Genomic DNA, 18,239 nt, shown 5'->3' with positions numbered 1-18,239 from the left:
CACAATGGAAAATGGACAAGATAAAACACCAAATGTTCTTTTCTGTCTTTCTGTTCCTCATTTGTTTAGTTTCCAGAAAACCTCTACCACCGATCCCTGGAGAACAGAGGGTAATCACACACACACACACACACACACACACACACACACACACACACACACACACACACACACACACACACACACACACACACACACACACACGCACGCACAAATGTACACACACACACTCACACACTGAGGCTGTCAGCTGAGCTCAGAAATAATAGTCAACTTTCAATCTTAAAAAATTGCATATTTTCGATTATATATTATATTATTATTATTATCATTATATTTCGCATAGAAAATGGTGCACATAATGCATGTAATGCAAAAACTGGTCAGTACCATTAAATCCTCAACAGGGAACAAAGCAACCCATTATTTTCCTTGGGTTACACACCTTCTGATAGCTGAATTTGAATGTTATCAAACACGAAATAATAAGGACTCATGTACCCTACTGGACTGGTTAATCCTGCTCGTGTTTCAGCAACACAAGTAAAAAATGCAGCTTGTAAGTAACTTGAGAATGGGCGCTCCAGGCAGGTTGGCAAAAGGCTGCAATGAAATTACAAAGGAAGCGACAGTGATGACACTGTCGTGCGGAAGTGTTTTTAACCACTTAATCCCATAGAGCTTTCCAGGTAGAGGTATTCGTCACATCACTGAGGTTGTGTCTATGTCAGAAAGACATACAATTAAAAAGGATCAACTGTCTATCGTTCGCTTTTGAAGGAAAGATGCAGAACTGCAAATTCGAACTGCAAAATTCGAATCTCTCTTTCTCAATTTCAATTTCAATTCAATTGAATTCAAAGGGGCTTAATTGTCATGAGAAAACATACGTTTACACTGCCAAACCAAATGAGGAAAAAATAAAACGTATCCATCACTCTCTCTCTTTCTCTCTCTCTCTCTCTTTTCCAGTCTCGTCTGCCACCTCCTCCCGTCCCTGGTTCCCCCGAGGGCGAGGACGACGATGAGGACGACAGTGAGGATGAAGAGTTGGTGGTGGTAGCGCTGTATGACTTCCCTGCCTTGGAACCTCATGACCTGTCGCTGGTCCAGGGCAAGGAGTACGTCATCCTGGACAAGTGTGACATCAACTGGTACCACGCACGCAACCAGTACGGGTGAGTGAGCGACCGACGGCCTCCTCAATGCACGGTATCGTCGCTGTAGGGCAGAAACCTTGTATGTCCGAAGCCGTTGCTTTCCAGGAAAGGATTAAAGGAATAGTTCACCCAGAAAATGACTGACTTATTTTCTACACACCCCATGAACATTGAATTCATGGAGATTTGTTTGTTTTTGACGCATTCCTGAGCCAATAATTTGATGACCGGGTGAATTTCCTACCGGATACATTAGCATCTTTCCGCCGGTAATCAAATTGTTGGCTTAGGAATGCGACAAAACAAAAAAATCTCCATTAATTCAATGCTTTATGGGGTGTGCAATTGATAGAAAATAAGTATTTTTTTGTGTTCAAATGGATCCAATGTAGTTCTTTAGTCACAGGCTTTTATAAATACTTTTCATTGGTTCAATATTTATGAAACCCACAAACATGCTAAACCACTTTCACTTTCAAAGTGTTTTAGTAATAGCAACAATAGCTGATACACTGTACAAGCTATGATGTGTCGCATCACAGCTCGTTGTGAGCTTGTAGATCTGCTATTTTTGATATTCTTGCTATTTTTGCTACTTTTGAGTGACACTCTTTTATGATGAAGTAGGTTATTGATTATGTTTTGTGTGTGTGTGTGTGTGTGTGTGTGTGTGTGTGTGTGTGTGTGTGTGTGTGTGTGTGTGTGTGTGTGTGTGTGTGTGTGTGTGTGTGTGTGTTTTCCAGAGAAGAGGGTTATATCCCCAGTAACTTCATCACAGAGAAGGTATCTGGCAACCTCGAGCAGTATGGGTGAGTGAACACCTAATGTGATCTCATCGAATGTAATTACACCTTAATACCATCTGATCTAATGTACAGTAATATTGTAATCTTATCTAGTTTTAGTGAATCTAATGTAATCTGATCTAATCCACTTTGATCTGATATGTGGTCTAAAGTAATGTAATCTGATCTAGTCCTATGTAATCTCATCTAATCTAATGTAATCTGATCTAGTTTAAAGTAATATGATCTAATTGAGTCTAATGTAATCTAATCTAATTCAAATGTAATCTATACTTATCTAACCTGATCTAATATGATCTAGTGATTCTAGTCTAATCTAATATAACAATTGCCCCCTTAGTAGTAATGATTGTTGATGGTTGATATTTTTTTAGTTATATGTATTGTTATTGTTTGTGTGCTTGTTTGTAAAAGTATATGTAAAGTGTTTTTGTTTGTTTGTTGTAGCTGGTATAGTAAACATGTCAACAGGAACAAGGCAGAGGAACTGCTTAGAAAAGAGGTGAGATTCTTATGATCTGTTCACTAAATGTGATGTATTTATATTTCCCCTGCATGTTGTGATAATAATCATATTCATCACAATACTTTTGTATCATTATAATCATATTAATCATAGTATCGTTGTATTGTTATAATCATATTAATCACAGTATGTCTGTACCTGCAGGACAAAGAGGGAGCCTTCATCGTTCGAGATTCCAGTAGTCAAGGAGTTTATGTAGTCTCACTGTACTCCAAGACTGTCACTGGGTACGTCTGTCTGTCTTCTTATACATACTCTAATCTGGGCTAATCTAATCTATGTTTACATACTGTATATAGTATTTGATTAGACTACTAGACTACTACTACACTGGCTGATTTTCCTATTTGTCTCATCTGTTTAAGAAAGTAGGTAGCTGATATATAGCACTTTTACATTAGCGCTAGGTATACTCTTGGTTGCTTGCTTTAGAAGAGAATGCACTTAAGACTTCTGGTGATTAGTAGTTTTCTGGCCTACCTATGTTGAATGCACTTATTGTAAGTCGCTTTGGATAAAAGCGTCTGCTAAATGACTGTAATGTAATGTAGACTAAGTATATTTGATTAGATTAGATACAACCAAATTAGATTCAAATATATTCGATTTGATTAGAATAGCCTTAGCCATAAACTTGATCTACTTTCATCTTAACTTAACTAATGTATTCTATTGTTATACATGACATTTGTATGAAAAATAATAATAAAAGAAAGTAATGCATCGACAGAGCTTTTAAAACGGGGGGATAAGGAAGTGACGGGGAAACAGTGAACCTTACTGTATGTGACGGAGGTGTTGTGAAAGTGTGACACCTAGTGGCTGAATGTTGTCATGTGTTGAGCAGTGAAACACGATGAAGAACTCAACCCCAGTACTTGAGTCAAAGTATAGATACTCCTGGTCAAAACATTACTCGACTATAAGTGGAAGTTGCTCTGTCAAGTAAAGCAAATAACGTACTTAAGTGCTGTACTCTTCATTACTGTCCACCGCTGGTGAAACATTAATGTTGTCATGTGTTGTACAGTGAAACAGGGCCAGCGATCAAACATTACCACATTAAGGAGACAAACAGCTGTCCACCACAGTTCTACCTGGCAGAGAAATATATCTTCAACTCCATACCTGAACTAATAGACTACCATAAACATAATGCTGCAGGTACACACACACACACACACACACACACACACACACACACACACACACACACACACACACACACACACACACACACACACACACACACACACACACACACACACACACACACACACACACACACACACACACACACACTTGACACAGGTGTTTACATTGTACTCATTTGCACACAGATACATATTGTTTACATTGTGTGTACAGGTCTAGCAGCTAGGCTACGCTATGCGGTTGGTAACCAGAACCACTGTGCTCCGTCCACTGCAGGATTCAGCTACGGTAAAAACTGCACTACACAACAACACCACCGTCGACTACTACACTACACCCGAGGTTCTCAAACCTTTTCAAGTCACGGACCTTGATATGTATTTATCTGCGGACCCCCATCTCAAAAATATTGTGTGCCAGGGGGACCTCCCGAAGCATATATATTCAAAGATTTGCACAAATATTTAAAAAAATTCTAAAAAACATGAAGTGACGCACGAAGTGACGCATGAAGTGACACACGAAGTGACACGCTATGACCTTGTATATCTGCTATTTTTGAATAGCCAAAGTATAACGTGGTTAAAATGATTGTGATATCAACTCATATATTAACGCTATATTAACACATTTTGCTGGGGACCAATGCTTGAGAACCAATGCACTACACGAAAAAATGACAGAATGACTGAACTGTCTCCCTCTCTCTCTCTCTCTCTCTGTCTCTCTCTCTCTAGAAAAGTGGGAGATCAATCCCAGTGAGTTGACGTTCATGAAGGAGCTGGGATGTGGTCAGTTTGGTCTGGTGCGTCTGGGGAAGTGGAGAGCTCAGCACAAAGTGGCCATCAAGGTCATCAGAGAGGGAGCCATGCTGGAAGAGGACTTCATAGAAGAAGCCAAAGTCATGATGTAAGCAAGTAGTATGGATGGAACCAAACCCGGTTCTATAAAGGACCCAATTCAGAATTTCTCAACCTTTTTTCATATCAAGGACCAGCCGTTTGATATGCCTTAGACCAGTGGGTCCAGGAACTCTCTAACTTTTGCGTTATCCTTTTAGCTCGAGGGCCCTATTTTCGTCAGTGCCTTACCCATTATCCCTAAACCATTTTTTTAAAAACTATTTGTAAAACCATTTTCAAATAGTTCAACTAGCCGATCTACATTGACACATTGTGAGCTTGTAGATTGGCTAGTTGAACTATTTGAAAATGGTTTTAAAAATAGTAAAAAATGGCAAAGAAGTTTAGGGATAATGGGTAAGGCACCGGCGAAAATAGGGCCCACAGTGTTTTACTGTACTTCGTACTGTTAACATTTTTGACAAATAAACCATTAAATCAATTAAAAGTCAATTATTTTTTATAACCGATTAGTTGGATTCACTGTGATGTGTGTCCCCTCCCTGTAGGAAGCTGTCCCATCCTAAGCTGGTGCAGCTGTATGGCGTGTGCACGCAGCAGAAGCCCATCTACATAGTGACAGAGTTCATGGAGCTGGGCTGCCTGCTTGGCTTCATCAAGCAGCGCAGAGGAAGCCTCACCCAGGACTCTGCTCTGAGCATCTGTCTGGATGTAACGCTGGGCATGGACCACCTGGAGACGCACCGCTTCATACACAGAGACCTGGTAGGACGCCCCCGTGTGTGTGTGTGTGTGTGTGTGTGTGTGTGTGTGTGTGTGTGTGTGTGTGTGTGTGTGTGTGTGTGTGTGTGTGTGTGTGTGTGTGTGTGTGTGTGTGGTGGAAAGTAACTAAGTACATTTACTCAAGTGCTGTACTTCAGTACCATTTTGATGTATTTTTACTTTACTGTAGTATTTCCAATTTTCTTCTACTCCACTACTTCTCAGAGGCAAATATTGTATTTGAAAATGTTTATTGCTAGTTACTTTGTAGATTTCGATTATTATTACAAAACATACACTAACCACTTCAGCCCAATATACTTTGGCTATTTGAAAATAGACGATCTACACGCTCACAACGCGTCGCTTTGAGTCGCGTGTAGATCTGCTATTTTTGGCTTCAGGTTTACCGTTACGAATGGCAAAAATGGCATTCATAAAATTGTCATCCTAAAATGTTGATGTCCTCACAAATATAGTAATACAAACGGGGACGCAAGGTCAAAAGTACGTAGTTAAAGATCAGTTAGTATGAAATGCAATTAGCCTGCATGCTTTGTCAGTGGAACTGCTTGGGTCCATGTTTATTTCCTGTCAATTTTATCTCAACTGTATTTCCTGTCAGCTGCTGATATTCACACGCACTGCAACAGGAAATCAACTTTGTTTAAGTTGTAAAGTGTGAAATGGACTTATATCATCACTTGTCGGATGGAAACCTTGTATGTCCAAAACCGTTACTTTTCAGGAAATGGAAAAGAAGAACCTGTGTTCCAATGGATCCATTGTAGTTATTATTAGTCACATGCTCTTGTTAATACTTAACATTGGTCACATATTTATAAAACACAAAATGTTAAAAGTAGCAGCAATAGCAGATCTACAAGTTCATAAAATGTTGCATTGTGACACGTCATGAGGAGCTTTGTGATCAGCTATTTTCGATGAAGCTTTTGCGTGACACTGTTGTAAGACTTATACTTGTACGGCATTAATTTACAAAAAAAACACTTTTTAAATATGGAGATATGAGGTTTCTGCCCGACACCAACGATTATGAGTATGTAGACTGCTGCAGATTGATGAATATCAGTAGCTTACAGGAAATAAACAACCTGTTCCTATAGCAACACATTCTAAGAGTTAACCTAAGAGTCTAAGGTCTAAGAGTTGTTTCACAGCTAATGTTACAACTTAATTAATCTCTCAAGAACAGATTCAGAGAGTAAAAAACAGCAGAGGGCGCTGTTTTTCCTTTTCATTTGGCGATGGGTTCCCAGATTGCAACTTAATTGACCATATCATTTGAACCGATATGGCTACTGTACAAGTTTAGCCACTATTGGTTTCCTAACTTTAAAGATGGAATAAGTGATTTTTCTTGTTAAAGAAAGTATTAAATAGCTCTATATTCCTATAGTAAACTTTGCTATAGAGGGGTTCCACCATCTCTTCAGTAAACAGAAAATGCATTATCAGCAAGTTCTGTTTATTAAAAAGCTGGAGTGACAGAGAGACCCCTGTTATTGAACAAACACTATAGCATTGATTACTATCACAATATAGAGCTTTGACTTTTTAACAAAAACGTTTTGTTTGAACTAAAAAATACTTTTAGGGTTCTGTACCAACTCATTTTCAGTCTAAACACTCGGAACGGAAGGCGGGAAGAAAGAACCGAACTGGCTCAACCCCGGTGGAAAAGGGGCCTCTGAGAACCACTTCCAGAGCCTACAGGATAAGGATAGGATAATTCCTTTTAACAGGTTGTTCATGAAAGTCCTTGCGGTCTTGTTTCCAATGAGAACCTGTGAGCAATTGGGGTTAAGAGTCTTGCTCAGGGACATATTTCATATCATCGGCACATATGCTGGGATAGTCTGGAATCGAACCTGGGGCAACCAGGGCCAGCTCTGGTTCCCTAGGCGGGCTCACTAACCACTCAGCTATGGCCGCCCCAGGGGCTGGGGTTGCTAGGGCGATTTATTCGCCATATTTGGGAACAGGTATCAGTTTCCCTGATTGGTCAACCCGACTCGCAGCTTCGTGGATTGGCCAAGCTTCACGCTTGTGCCACTGTGCCAATATAAAAGGTAGCATGCACAATAGGTCGCCATTCTTTTCCAGTTAAAAAATGTAGTGAGTTGGGCTTTTATTGATCACAAGTGAAAGATAGATAGACCTTTATTGATCACGAGGGGATCGATAGACCTTTATCGATAACACGGCATAGATAGACCGTTATCGTTCACACGGGATAGATAGACCGTTATCGTTCACACGGGATAGATAGACCGTTATCGTTCACACGGGATAGATAGACTGTTATCTGTTATCACACAGAAAATTCAGTTGTCACTGGAAGTACAGCAGTGATGAGAAACAACTACAGACAGAAAATGTACATTCAGCTAAGGTTAGCAAAACAAATACTACTAATAATGATAAAAAAATACGAAAGAATAGTCAGTAGGTAGCAACGCACTGGGATTAGGAAAGGAGTACCAGACACCAGGTACACTAAAGAACAACGAAGAAAAAACACACTATCATCCACAGTGGTGTTGGTGTGTGGAATGTTGCGCTGGGCGGTGCAGCTGAGAGGAGCTCCAAAGAGAGACTATTTTGCTGCTGTTGCAGCAGGGCACAAGGTGTATTCCTTTGGAGGGTATTGCTACGGTGAGACCTACATGCACAACAGTCAGATTGAGGTGCATGTCTTCAACTCAGTGTCCTTGCGCTGGATGGACTTTCCGCCAGTGACCGCCGGAAGAGAACGTCCCCCCGAGGTTCCCTACATGCGCTGGGCCCACACAGCCGTGCTCATTGACAATATCGTATACATCTGGGGGGGAGGTAATGCCTTATACGGGCCCTGCAATGTCCTTTACGCGTTCGATGTCGACACCCACAGATGGCTGAGGCCCGAGGTTTCTGGGAGCGTTCCGGAGCCGAGGTACAACCACTCGGCCTGCGTCTTGGGGAAGGTCATGTATGTCTTTGGAGGATTCAACCCGGTGACTAAATGCACCAATGACGTCTACAAGTTGGACACCACCACAACGGTCTGGGCTTTAATTAATACCAGAGGCACTCCGGCACCCGTTTCCGAATGTCACTCTGCCACCATCATCGGGACAAAGATGTTTTTATTTGGGGGCGAAGGGGTCAAATTCAAGGACCACTACAACAGTATCAGAGTGTTTGACACAAAGGCCAACTGCTGGCTGAACGCACCTTCTGCACGGCTTCTTCCAGACAAACGCCGGGGTCATTCAGCCTTTGCCTACAATGGAGAGCTGTACATATTTGGTGGTGACTACTTGAACCGGACCTTCAACGACCTGTGGAGATTCACTCCAGAGACCTTCAGCTGGAAGAAGGTTGAGCCCAAGGGGAAAGGCCCATGTTCGTGGATGTCTAGGATGTGCTGTTGCATGGAGGGAGATCGTATAATGCTCTTTGGAGGATACACACCCGACTACGTGTACATCTTAGACTTAAGTCCTAGTCTTAAGACATTAAGCAAGCTGGCGGTTATTCAGTACGGCCTGGAGCAGTTGGGACTCCCATACGACATCAGGTGGGAACTGGCAGCTATCACTAACCAACAGGAAGATTAAAAAATATGGAAGCAATGGAACAGATGAAATTAAATGAATGAAAAGGAGATTGCCGCCCCTTAAAAATGCTGCTTTCATTCAGATGGGAAAGACCACTTAATCCCTCTAGACTTGGTAAACTGGAGCTCAGGTCCACATCTCTTCACCATAAATAGCCGATCTACAAGCTCACAATTTCTGAGCTTGTAGATTGGCTATTTTTGGCTAATGTTCCCCCCCCCCCCAGAATACAGATGCTGGGGTTCCAAGTGATTAAGAATAAAAATGTCTACACACCCACACATCTCCATTAGGAATGATGGAGATAGAAACAAAGAGATGCTTTGGACAGCGGAATAGAACGTTGTGGAAGAGGACTTCAGGTAAGTTGTCTGTAATGGAAAACTACAAAGGTGGACACCGTTTGTGTTTTTTTTTTAGGAGTTTCATCATTATTTTCTTATTTTCTGCTCTATCATGTTTGAGGCAATATTAAAGCAAGCAGTAGAGACTTTCTAAAGGCTTTTCCAAGCAAATACTCACAAAAGACCTGCTCTCACTCTCGGACACCTCTTGCTGTAATGACGGTTTGTACAGGACATGAGTATCTGAAACAAGAGGAGGAAAATGCTTTGCATATATAACTAGTTTAATCCATAAATAAGCATTTCAGCATTTCATTAAGTAATGATCAAATACGTAACTCATTAGTATTAGTCCTACTATATATGAACTGTTCATATATGCAACACTATTTAATCAACACTAAATAACACACAAGACCATCTTGAAGCAGCACCAAAAATAGTCTTTGAGGTACTAAAAAAAAAACTTTTTCAATCTACTCTATGGTTACCAAGGAATGTCCACTGGAAGTTTGTTAGCATGAAGCAATATTGACCCCCCACTTCCGGCGCCCTCGCATGGACGACACCTATCTTCAAACTCAGCCTTCATTATGATCCAAAGTTTTGTGACAGCATGTTTTATGGTTATGACACTACCGCGCTGACATAATCTGTCCACTAAGGGCTGGCCCCGAATGCCCATGTGTTCAAGCATTCGTTTGTTCTATTTGCTCGGTTTGGGATGTTCCGTTTTTTTTTTTTTGCCAAATAGCCTATATTTAATCAATCATGGGTCGCGAGGGTACTCGCACGATCCGGTTTAGAGAGGATAGGGAAACGGTCTGTGTGTGCGCATGTATATACACTGTATGTCGGTCTCACATTATCCGATACAGTAGGCGGGTAGTTTACCATCAATGGCAAAGTGCTGCTAACGACAGGGCAGGTTACGCAAAAAGACGGAGAAGCAACAAACATTAACAAATGACGATTATTTTATATTAATAATAATTACATAATATTAACAAGTCCGACCATTATGTTTCTGTAAGACAGCCCCTCTCAGTCTCAGTAGCAAAGGAACCCAAAACTCATCATAAAGCTGGTCCATGTACAGTTTGTCGCTCATGTTAAGAGCTTCAGCACACCTCGACATACATGGCCAAGCCAAGACACGTTTATTTGTACAGCACATTTCAACAACAAGGCAGTTCAAAGTGCTTTACATAATTAAAAAAATCACACCCTGTGTGAAGTGGGCGGTGTCTTGCTAGCTAATCACAATACTGAATGGAGTCGATCAATCATGTACAAAGGATAAATACATTTATTGAAACACTCTTTATGATGGACAAAACCATAACTTGAAAAAAACAAATGTTTGGTTTTTTTCAAGTTATGGTTGCTTATATAGGGCTATGCACGTGTGTCATGTGACACTGGCCAATCACAGTCCTGAATAGGCTGTGATTGGCCAATCACAGCGCAGGATAATTCTACTAATTTCCTGGGCCCAGATCACAGCGCAGGAGTTAGTACATTTTTCCAAATCTCACTTATAGGGGCGGTTTCACCGCCCAAAAATAGCAAAAATGCACATTGATGACTTCCTCTCTTTCTCTTTCTCTCTCCCTCTCCCTCTCCCTCCAGGCAGCCAGAAACTGTCTGGTGAATGACGCCCTGGTGGTGAAGGTGTCAGATTTTGGCATGGCCAGGTAAACCCTTAACATCATTAGACCCACCTGTCTCTGTACCTCATTAAGCTTGTTAGACTCATCTATCTCTGTACCATAGCTTAAATTGTAAAGTGTCCCAATTCCAAATTTGTCTGCTAAATGTTTTATTTCATCACTTCCAATTCCACTTGTTTAACCTGTATCCTGTATGACTTCTCTCTCCTGATTGGATGAAATTGGAGATTTTCTGTTTACTGAAGAGATGCCAAGACCCCTGCTACTTAACAAATACTCTATAGTAATAAATAGCACCAGAATATAGAACTATAGTAATAAATAGCATCAGAATATAGAACTATTTAATATTTATTTTAACAGAAACACTTGCGTTAATGACGCTTTCCATGTGTCGGGGCCTTTACACTCAGAGAAAGCACTGCAAAGCGGAAGGCCCTGGGTTAAACAGAAGTCTCAAGGTGCATGGCCCAACAATATCATGAAACTGAGAACACAGCCAGCACTCAATGAATGTCCTTTTCACATAGTTGTATTTACCTCACCCAGACAGAGCAACAGACGTGTTTCAGCCTAATGGGTCTTCCTCAGTGTTGTTTTCCCAGTTTCAGGGCCGAGACAAAAACCTAAAACAAATATCCAAAATAGCCAATCTATAATCTCACAAGTAACGCATTGCATCGCAGCTATTTTCACAATTTTTCAAAGAAAAAGATTGCCGACTGACAAAGACTGAAACTAAAGATATTTTCTCTAGTTATCTCTGTTAGTCTCCCAACACTTTCCATTGACCAAAACATACTAGAAGTCTGTGACACAGTAAAGGTTTTGGGGGTCACCATTCAAGCTGATTTGAAATGGGACAGCCAGGTGGACTATATGTTGACCTCAGCCAATAGAAAGCTTTTCGTCCTATGTCGCCTGAAGAAATTTGGGGTCCAAGACCCTGAATTGGTTTCGATCTACACAGGCTATGTGCGTCCGGTGCTGGAGTATGCAGTCCCAGTCTGGCACAGTTCCTTAACTGCTGACCAGACGAAAAGACTGGAAAGAGTTCAGAAACGGGCTTGCAAAATCATACTTGGCCGGAGGTACTCTGGATACACAGAGGCTCTCCGCAGCCTCACATTGTGCACCCTAGCAGAGAGGCGCACTCAACTGTGTCTCGACTTTGCCAGGAAGCTGTTTAAGTCCAACTTCAGAAACTGGCTACCCTGCCTCAGGAAGGAGATCTCTGGTCGCCAAACAAGGAATGGAGATGACCTGGACACTCTACATTGCCGAACTGAGAGATACAAGAAATCACCAATCCCATATATGTGCAGACTTTTAAATGATAGTGGATGTTAGATTGTTTTATGTTACTAGATTTTTAGATAGGCAATTGTATTTTTTAGATTTGAAGTTTTATATTGTAATCAGCAAAATAATTCAGTGTTTTTAATGGCACCTGTCTTTTTAAACATCTGTGATCATGCTGAAATCTGAATAAACAAAATAAACATAAACATAGTTATAGTTTGTTTCTGTCACTCTAATAACCCTGGTATGTGTGTGTGTTCTCTAGGTATGTGTTAGATGACCAGTATATCAGTTCGTCAGGAGCAAAGTTCCCTGTTAAATGGTCTCCACCTGAAGTCTTCAACTTCTGTAAATACAGCAGCAAGTCTGATGTCTGGTCATACGGTACGGTGTGTGTATGTGTGTGTGTGTGTGTGTGTGTGTGTGTGTGTGTGTGTGTGTGTGTGTGTGTGTGTGTGTGTGTGTGCGTGCGTGCGTGAGCGTGTGTTGGTAGGGATGCAACAGTTCAGTTAGCCCATGGTTTGGTTTGAACCTCGGCTTTTGGGTCACAGTTTTGGTACATGTTGGGGGGAATAAAAGTTTGGGAAAAAACATTGAAAATCTTTTAAAAATTCTCTTTATTTTGCTTATTAGTCGTGATACGTGTAGATCGGTTATTTTTGGCAAGCAACACCGTTGGATTCACTCATGGGGAGGAATTTTCTCCAGTGACACAAGACACAGGCCAATTCGACATTAAGAAATGCCTGTAAAGTAGTAATGCGAAATATATTTACAAAACCGGAACTCCGCAAAAGTGTGTGCTCCCTTGTGTGTGTGAATGTTTTGTTGAATTTCTATTAAGTACAGTAATGTGTGTGTGTGTGTGTGTGTGTGTGTGTGTGTGTGTGTGTGTGTGTGTGTGTGTGTGTGTGTGTCCAGGTGTGTTGATGTGGGAGGTGTTCAGTGAGGGCCGCATGCCGTTTGAGCAGTCTCAGAACCACGAGGTCGTCGCCTTGGTAACCCAGGGTCACCGCCTCTACAGGCCCAAGATGGCCACGCCCGCCATCTATGACATCATGCATCTCTGTTGGCACGAGGTAACATCGTTTATCAGGAGATTATATTATGAAAATAAAGTGACCTGGGCTACCAGCTTCTTCCTCAGAGTCAAACTCTGAGGAAGTCAGTCAACCCTGGTTGAAAAGTCAGTCAATCCTTCAAAATGAATACAACGTGCAGACCCAGCTGAATGCTCCAGTAATTTATTTGGGTCGTCTATTTTCAAGTGCCCAGTTAACTTTCTTATCATATTGTCCTACTGTTGAGCACCCAGCACTTCATCTCACAGCTTGGCTGAAGCGACTTATTTTTTGTATCATTTGTTAAATGGACATTTAAAAAAACACACATTCTTCCAAATAGACCCAGACCAATATATCTGTTTGGCCGCTATTATCTGACTTTTGAGCTGCATCAATCAAATCCAAGTTTTTCAAATTGATTAGAAAATGTTGCATTCAAAACATCGGTCAAAACATGGTCAGTGGTCCAGAATCAAGATCTGTGTCGCACCCAATAATCTGGCATCGGTGGGGCTCTAGATCCAAGTTTTATCTCTTTATCCATCCATCTTTCTCTCTCTCTCCATCCCTCTCATTTGTTCCTTTATCTCTCTTCATCTTTTTCATTCTGTCTGTCTGTCTGTCTGTCCAGAGACCAGAGGAGCGTCCGTCATTCTCCCAGATCTGTCACATGATCTCCAGCGCCCTGGAAAACGACGCCCCCCGTCAACAAATTTGACCAATCACCTGCACCACGCCAGCCAATAGAAAGCCACCTGGACTTTAGAATGTTGCATGCAAGTCAATCGTTTACAGACAACAACAACAACAACAACAAGCTGGACATAGGGTTGGGCTCATGTAAGCATTTTCGAACTGGTTTCCGATTTAGACAAATACCCGGTCATAGCAGTATTAACAATTACTTACCAATAGGTGGCGCACACATGTCGTCCAGCCATGCAGTGAACCAGATTGCTCCTGTGAACAGTGTAGGAGACAATAGTTGGTCTACATTACCAATACAGTACAATACAAATATACAGTACAATACAAATATTCAGTACATTATATCACTGGTTCTCAAGCTTTTCAGGCTACGAAATAATAATAATCATATTTGAACTGGGGACCCCCTACCCTGACAAGCACTTAGGATCGTAGGAGTTGAGGCATTACATTTTGTTTGCCTCGGTTCCACAGATAAATAAAGTGAAAATAGCTGATCTACAAGCGTTGCGAGGCATTGAGAGCTTGTAGATCAGCTATTTTCAAAATGTTTGCCTCTTTCTTATATTATTTGACAGTTTGGCCAATGTTTGACCAGTTTTTATAGTTTGTTGATGCAGTATTGGTCTTTTTTCTTTTTTTCCCATCCTTTTGTTTGAGGTATTAAAAAGGTCTTAAAAGTTTAAATTGTCACTTCACTGTCATCTGGGGACCCCCTCCAAAATCATGTGGGGACCTCCCTGGGGGGTCCTGACTCACAGGTTGAGAACCACTGCATTATATGACTAGCTAGCTAGAAGTTAAGCTTCTCATGAACCAAGTCAGTATACTGTAGCTATTGCTCCACAGCAATGGTTCCCAAACGGTGTCAAGGCACACTGGTGCGCTGTGAGACAAGTGTACTGTAGGTGTGACAACCACACATATTATTATTGTATTAGTAATATACACAACTATACAAAAAGTTAGTTATTTGTATTTATTTATTTACTATATCAGTATTTTTTGCACACTCATTTCCCAATACAGAGGCAAAATCTATAACTACTTAAATCGTCGACTATGTCCAAAATAGAGATGCCGGGTTGAAAGTGTTTCAAATATGTGTGTTATAGAGTTATAGTTATAGAATGTCTGTTAGTTATTTAGTTTACTTCTATCATCTTCAACAGTATACATAACATTACATACAGTAACATAATTCAAGCTGTATAGTTAAAGGTGCTTGAAAAGGTATGGCTGAAGCTAAAAGCTTATATATGCCTATCCTTCGTACATGTCATTTTGTTTGACAAAAAGCAGTTGCAGTGAACGTAAATGAGCAGGTTAACAAGTCAAACAGACAAAAGGTTCCAGAGTCAAGTAAATGAAACAAAAATCCCACAAACCATTTTTTGCCTCTGTACTGGGAAACAAACAAACTGTGCACAAACTTTTTGTATAGTTGTTTATTACTTGCTTAATAATAGTGGACCACAATGGAAACAGGCCCTTAATAGGGATTTTTGTGTTATCCTTTTTAGCATTATTTTATAATCATACCACTGTACTATTTGCAAACTGTTTCCAAAGTATTCAATCAATCAATCAATCAAAAAATACCATTACCTCGACCCACCGTTTGAGAACCACTGCTATTTCTTTTTGTTTAGTTTACACTGTATATTACTGTATCCTATACTTATTGTATAACTTCCATAATGAAAACATAGTCAATAAATAGTCATGTAGTTCATTTATCATGAATACAAAATTGTTAACGCTTTATTCTCAGACTCGTTGTTTTGTTCCTGTGGAAACATCATAATTATTTTAAAAAGCACCCCCCTAATTAAAAAATAATGACACCAATGACACCAGGCTGTAATCTAAACCGCTAATGGTTTTAGGCTTAAATCATTAGGATAAATGAGGGATTAGCACTGGAGAGGAACCTGGCACGGTTCAGTTCGTTCCATCATGGAGGCGAGATAGAAAAGGTGTCCAGACTGCCCACAAGATGTCAGTCACGTGCCCACTAGATGCCAGCAACAGGCCCATAACATGAGGATCATGTGGCCGTGGGTACATCTTATATCTTGTGGTCACAAGATCTACTGTGAGGTTTAGTTGGCCGTGAGGCTATTGCAAGAGAGCCCCAGATAATTGGCAAAATACTTTGATTGATAATATAACATTAACCCATTAAGACCTGAGGCCTAACTAAATCCTAACAGTTTTTTGAAACTTTTTTTGAAATGTTGCTACATGGTTCTCAAACTTTTTCATGTCAAGTACCGCCAAAATGATATGTATTTGGCCGCTGACCCCCATCTCAAAATATTTTGTTCCAGGGACCCCCAGAGGCAAAGATTTCAGTTGCAAATGTTCGCTTTAAAAAATATATATATATTGAAAGATTTGCACAAGTTTTCACGATTTTGCAAAAATAGCAGATCTACAAGCTTGTAGCGCTGCACTCGTGCCAGTTATGCTTGGTGCTGACGGCTCTGCTCTTAAGATGCTCCCTGGATGAAAATGTCTGCCTAAATAATGTTAATTCTATCATGTCACTTTATGAGTGATGCAATACATTTAAAACACTTTTTCTTGGGGAATCTATCTTCATCTACTTAAAAAGGTGGTTAAACTATATTGCACACATGGAACCAAACTGCTCAACCAAGATATTGGATGTAAAACAAGCAATGTTTAGATATAGGTTACATCTACTTTATTGTTATCTGTGAATAAAAGGACTAATCTGTACATAATATACATAGCATATCGTCGCTGTCGCTATTTCTATTTTCTTCAATAAATCAGTGCTATTGAACAACATTTACGTCTGTGTGTGGGTTTTACAAATATTGAACCAATGAAAAGTATTAAAAAGCGCATCTGACTAAACATCTAACTCCATTGGATCCTCACACTGCAAACCACCTAACTCCATCTCAGGTTTTTTCTGCTGACTTCGTCATTCTAATCAAGGATGGACACAACAACTATCTCCACATTCACTGGTCAAAAACTCCACTTGAGCTGGATATGGGTAAAGTGATGATAATATAATGACACATGCAAGTATCTGACAATGTATAAAGTCACAATACCAACTTTGATGAAAAAACATGGTTATTTTTTTTATTTCCTGAAAAGTCAATTTTTGGACATACTCTGATAACAAATCTTGTGTTCAAATGGGCAAAAGCAGACCAATATATCTGTCTCATTGTTAAGAACAGCAGTTGAAGGAAAACACAGAGTGAGGAGCGCACACCTGTGTTGATGAGGTGCTGGCCACGGCAGATAATAATGTTGACAAGGATGAGGCCGCACAGCTCTTAGCCACGATGCAGAAAGTTTTAATATGGATGAAATGAAACCAACGTTTCGACCTATACAGGTCGAAACAGTCTTCCTCAGGGTAAACCCTGAGGAAGACTGTATAGGTCGAAACGTTGGTTTCATTTCATCCATATTAAAACTTTCTGCATCGTGGCTAAGAGCTGTGCGGCCTCATCCTTGTCAACAAGAACTGCAGTTGAGAAATGTCTTGAAAACGTATTAAACAACTTCTTAAAGGAGCACTTTTCAACCTTATTTTCATATAATTGGTTCTCACTCATGGTCATTGTATGACAACACAATTTCTGTTTGCTCAATCTGTGTCTCATTAGTGGGCTATGGACAATTCAGAAAGCTGCCTACCAATGACATAATCGATGTGGATTCCATAGAAGCTGCAGCCTTTCTCTTCCTGGAAGGTTAACATGCTGCAACAGAAGTCATTGTTCTCGCATTGATAAATAAACTCATTGGTAGGCAGGTTTCTGAACTGTCTACCACCCTCCTCTGAGACACAGCTCTTAGAGTGTAAACCCAGGTCCATTTGGTTCCATTTGTACACTCAGAATTAAATGAACACTGAGGATTTTTACAGTGTAGATAAGATTAGAGTCCCAGTCTCAGAGATAGAAATGTTATCATGGCCTAATACATATCAAACTGGGGTCCTTACAATTAAAAACGACCCACTGGTTTACAGCCTGAAGTCTCTGATCCTAATCGGGCCGACATACAGTACACGCAGTGATTCTCAACCTTTTTCATTTCAATAATTGGCGACCAATCAAATGAAAAGGAATCAACTCACCTACCAATAGCAAAGCATCAGAATCCACTCAATGTCCAATGAGATCAATCCCATCAAGTGTGCTGGGAGGACGTACTGCACATCTGGTCCAATAAAAAGAAAACACTTCATGCAC

The 18,239-nt window shown here is 40.5% G+C and overlaps 1 protein-coding gene across 4 annotated transcripts in view; it reads left to right on the top strand.

Annotated features, from left to right (window-relative positions):
* The window catches only part of tec (tec protein tyrosine kinase), a 24,670-nt gene extending 7,792 nt beyond the window's left edge, over nt 1-16,878 (top strand). For 2 of the 4 annotated variants that reach the window (XM_080452152.1, XM_080452151.1), the window contains exons 6-18: nt 70-110; nt 973-1,178; nt 1,904-1,969; nt 2,414-2,468; nt 2,637-2,719; nt 3,523-3,656; nt 3,861-3,935; nt 4,385-4,556; nt 5,059-5,275; nt 10,872-10,936; nt 12,480-12,598; nt 13,136-13,293; nt 13,910-16,878. In XM_080452152.1, the coding sequence (XP_080308278.1) occupies nt 70-110; nt 973-1,178; nt 1,904-1,969; nt 2,414-2,468; nt 2,637-2,719; nt 3,523-3,656; nt 3,861-3,935; nt 4,385-4,556; nt 5,059-5,275; nt 10,872-10,936; nt 12,480-12,598; nt 13,136-13,293; nt 13,910-13,996 (1,478 nt within the window). In that variant the 3' untranslated portion in view covers nt 13,997-16,878. The other 2 variants (XR_013934654.1, XM_080452153.1) reach the window with 2 other exon arrangements.
* Nucleotides 16,879-18,239: the final 1,361 nt, after the last annotated feature.

The sequence above is a fragment of the Gymnoscopelus braueri genome, assembly GCF_963280865.1.
Source record: "Gymnoscopelus braueri genome assembly, chromosome: 15".
NCBI classification, from domain to species: Eukaryota; Metazoa; Chordata; class Actinopteri; order Myctophiformes; family Myctophidae; genus Gymnoscopelus; species Gymnoscopelus braueri.
Note: the sequence above shows the minus strand (reverse complement) of the source record. Positions and strands in the feature narration are given on the sequence as shown.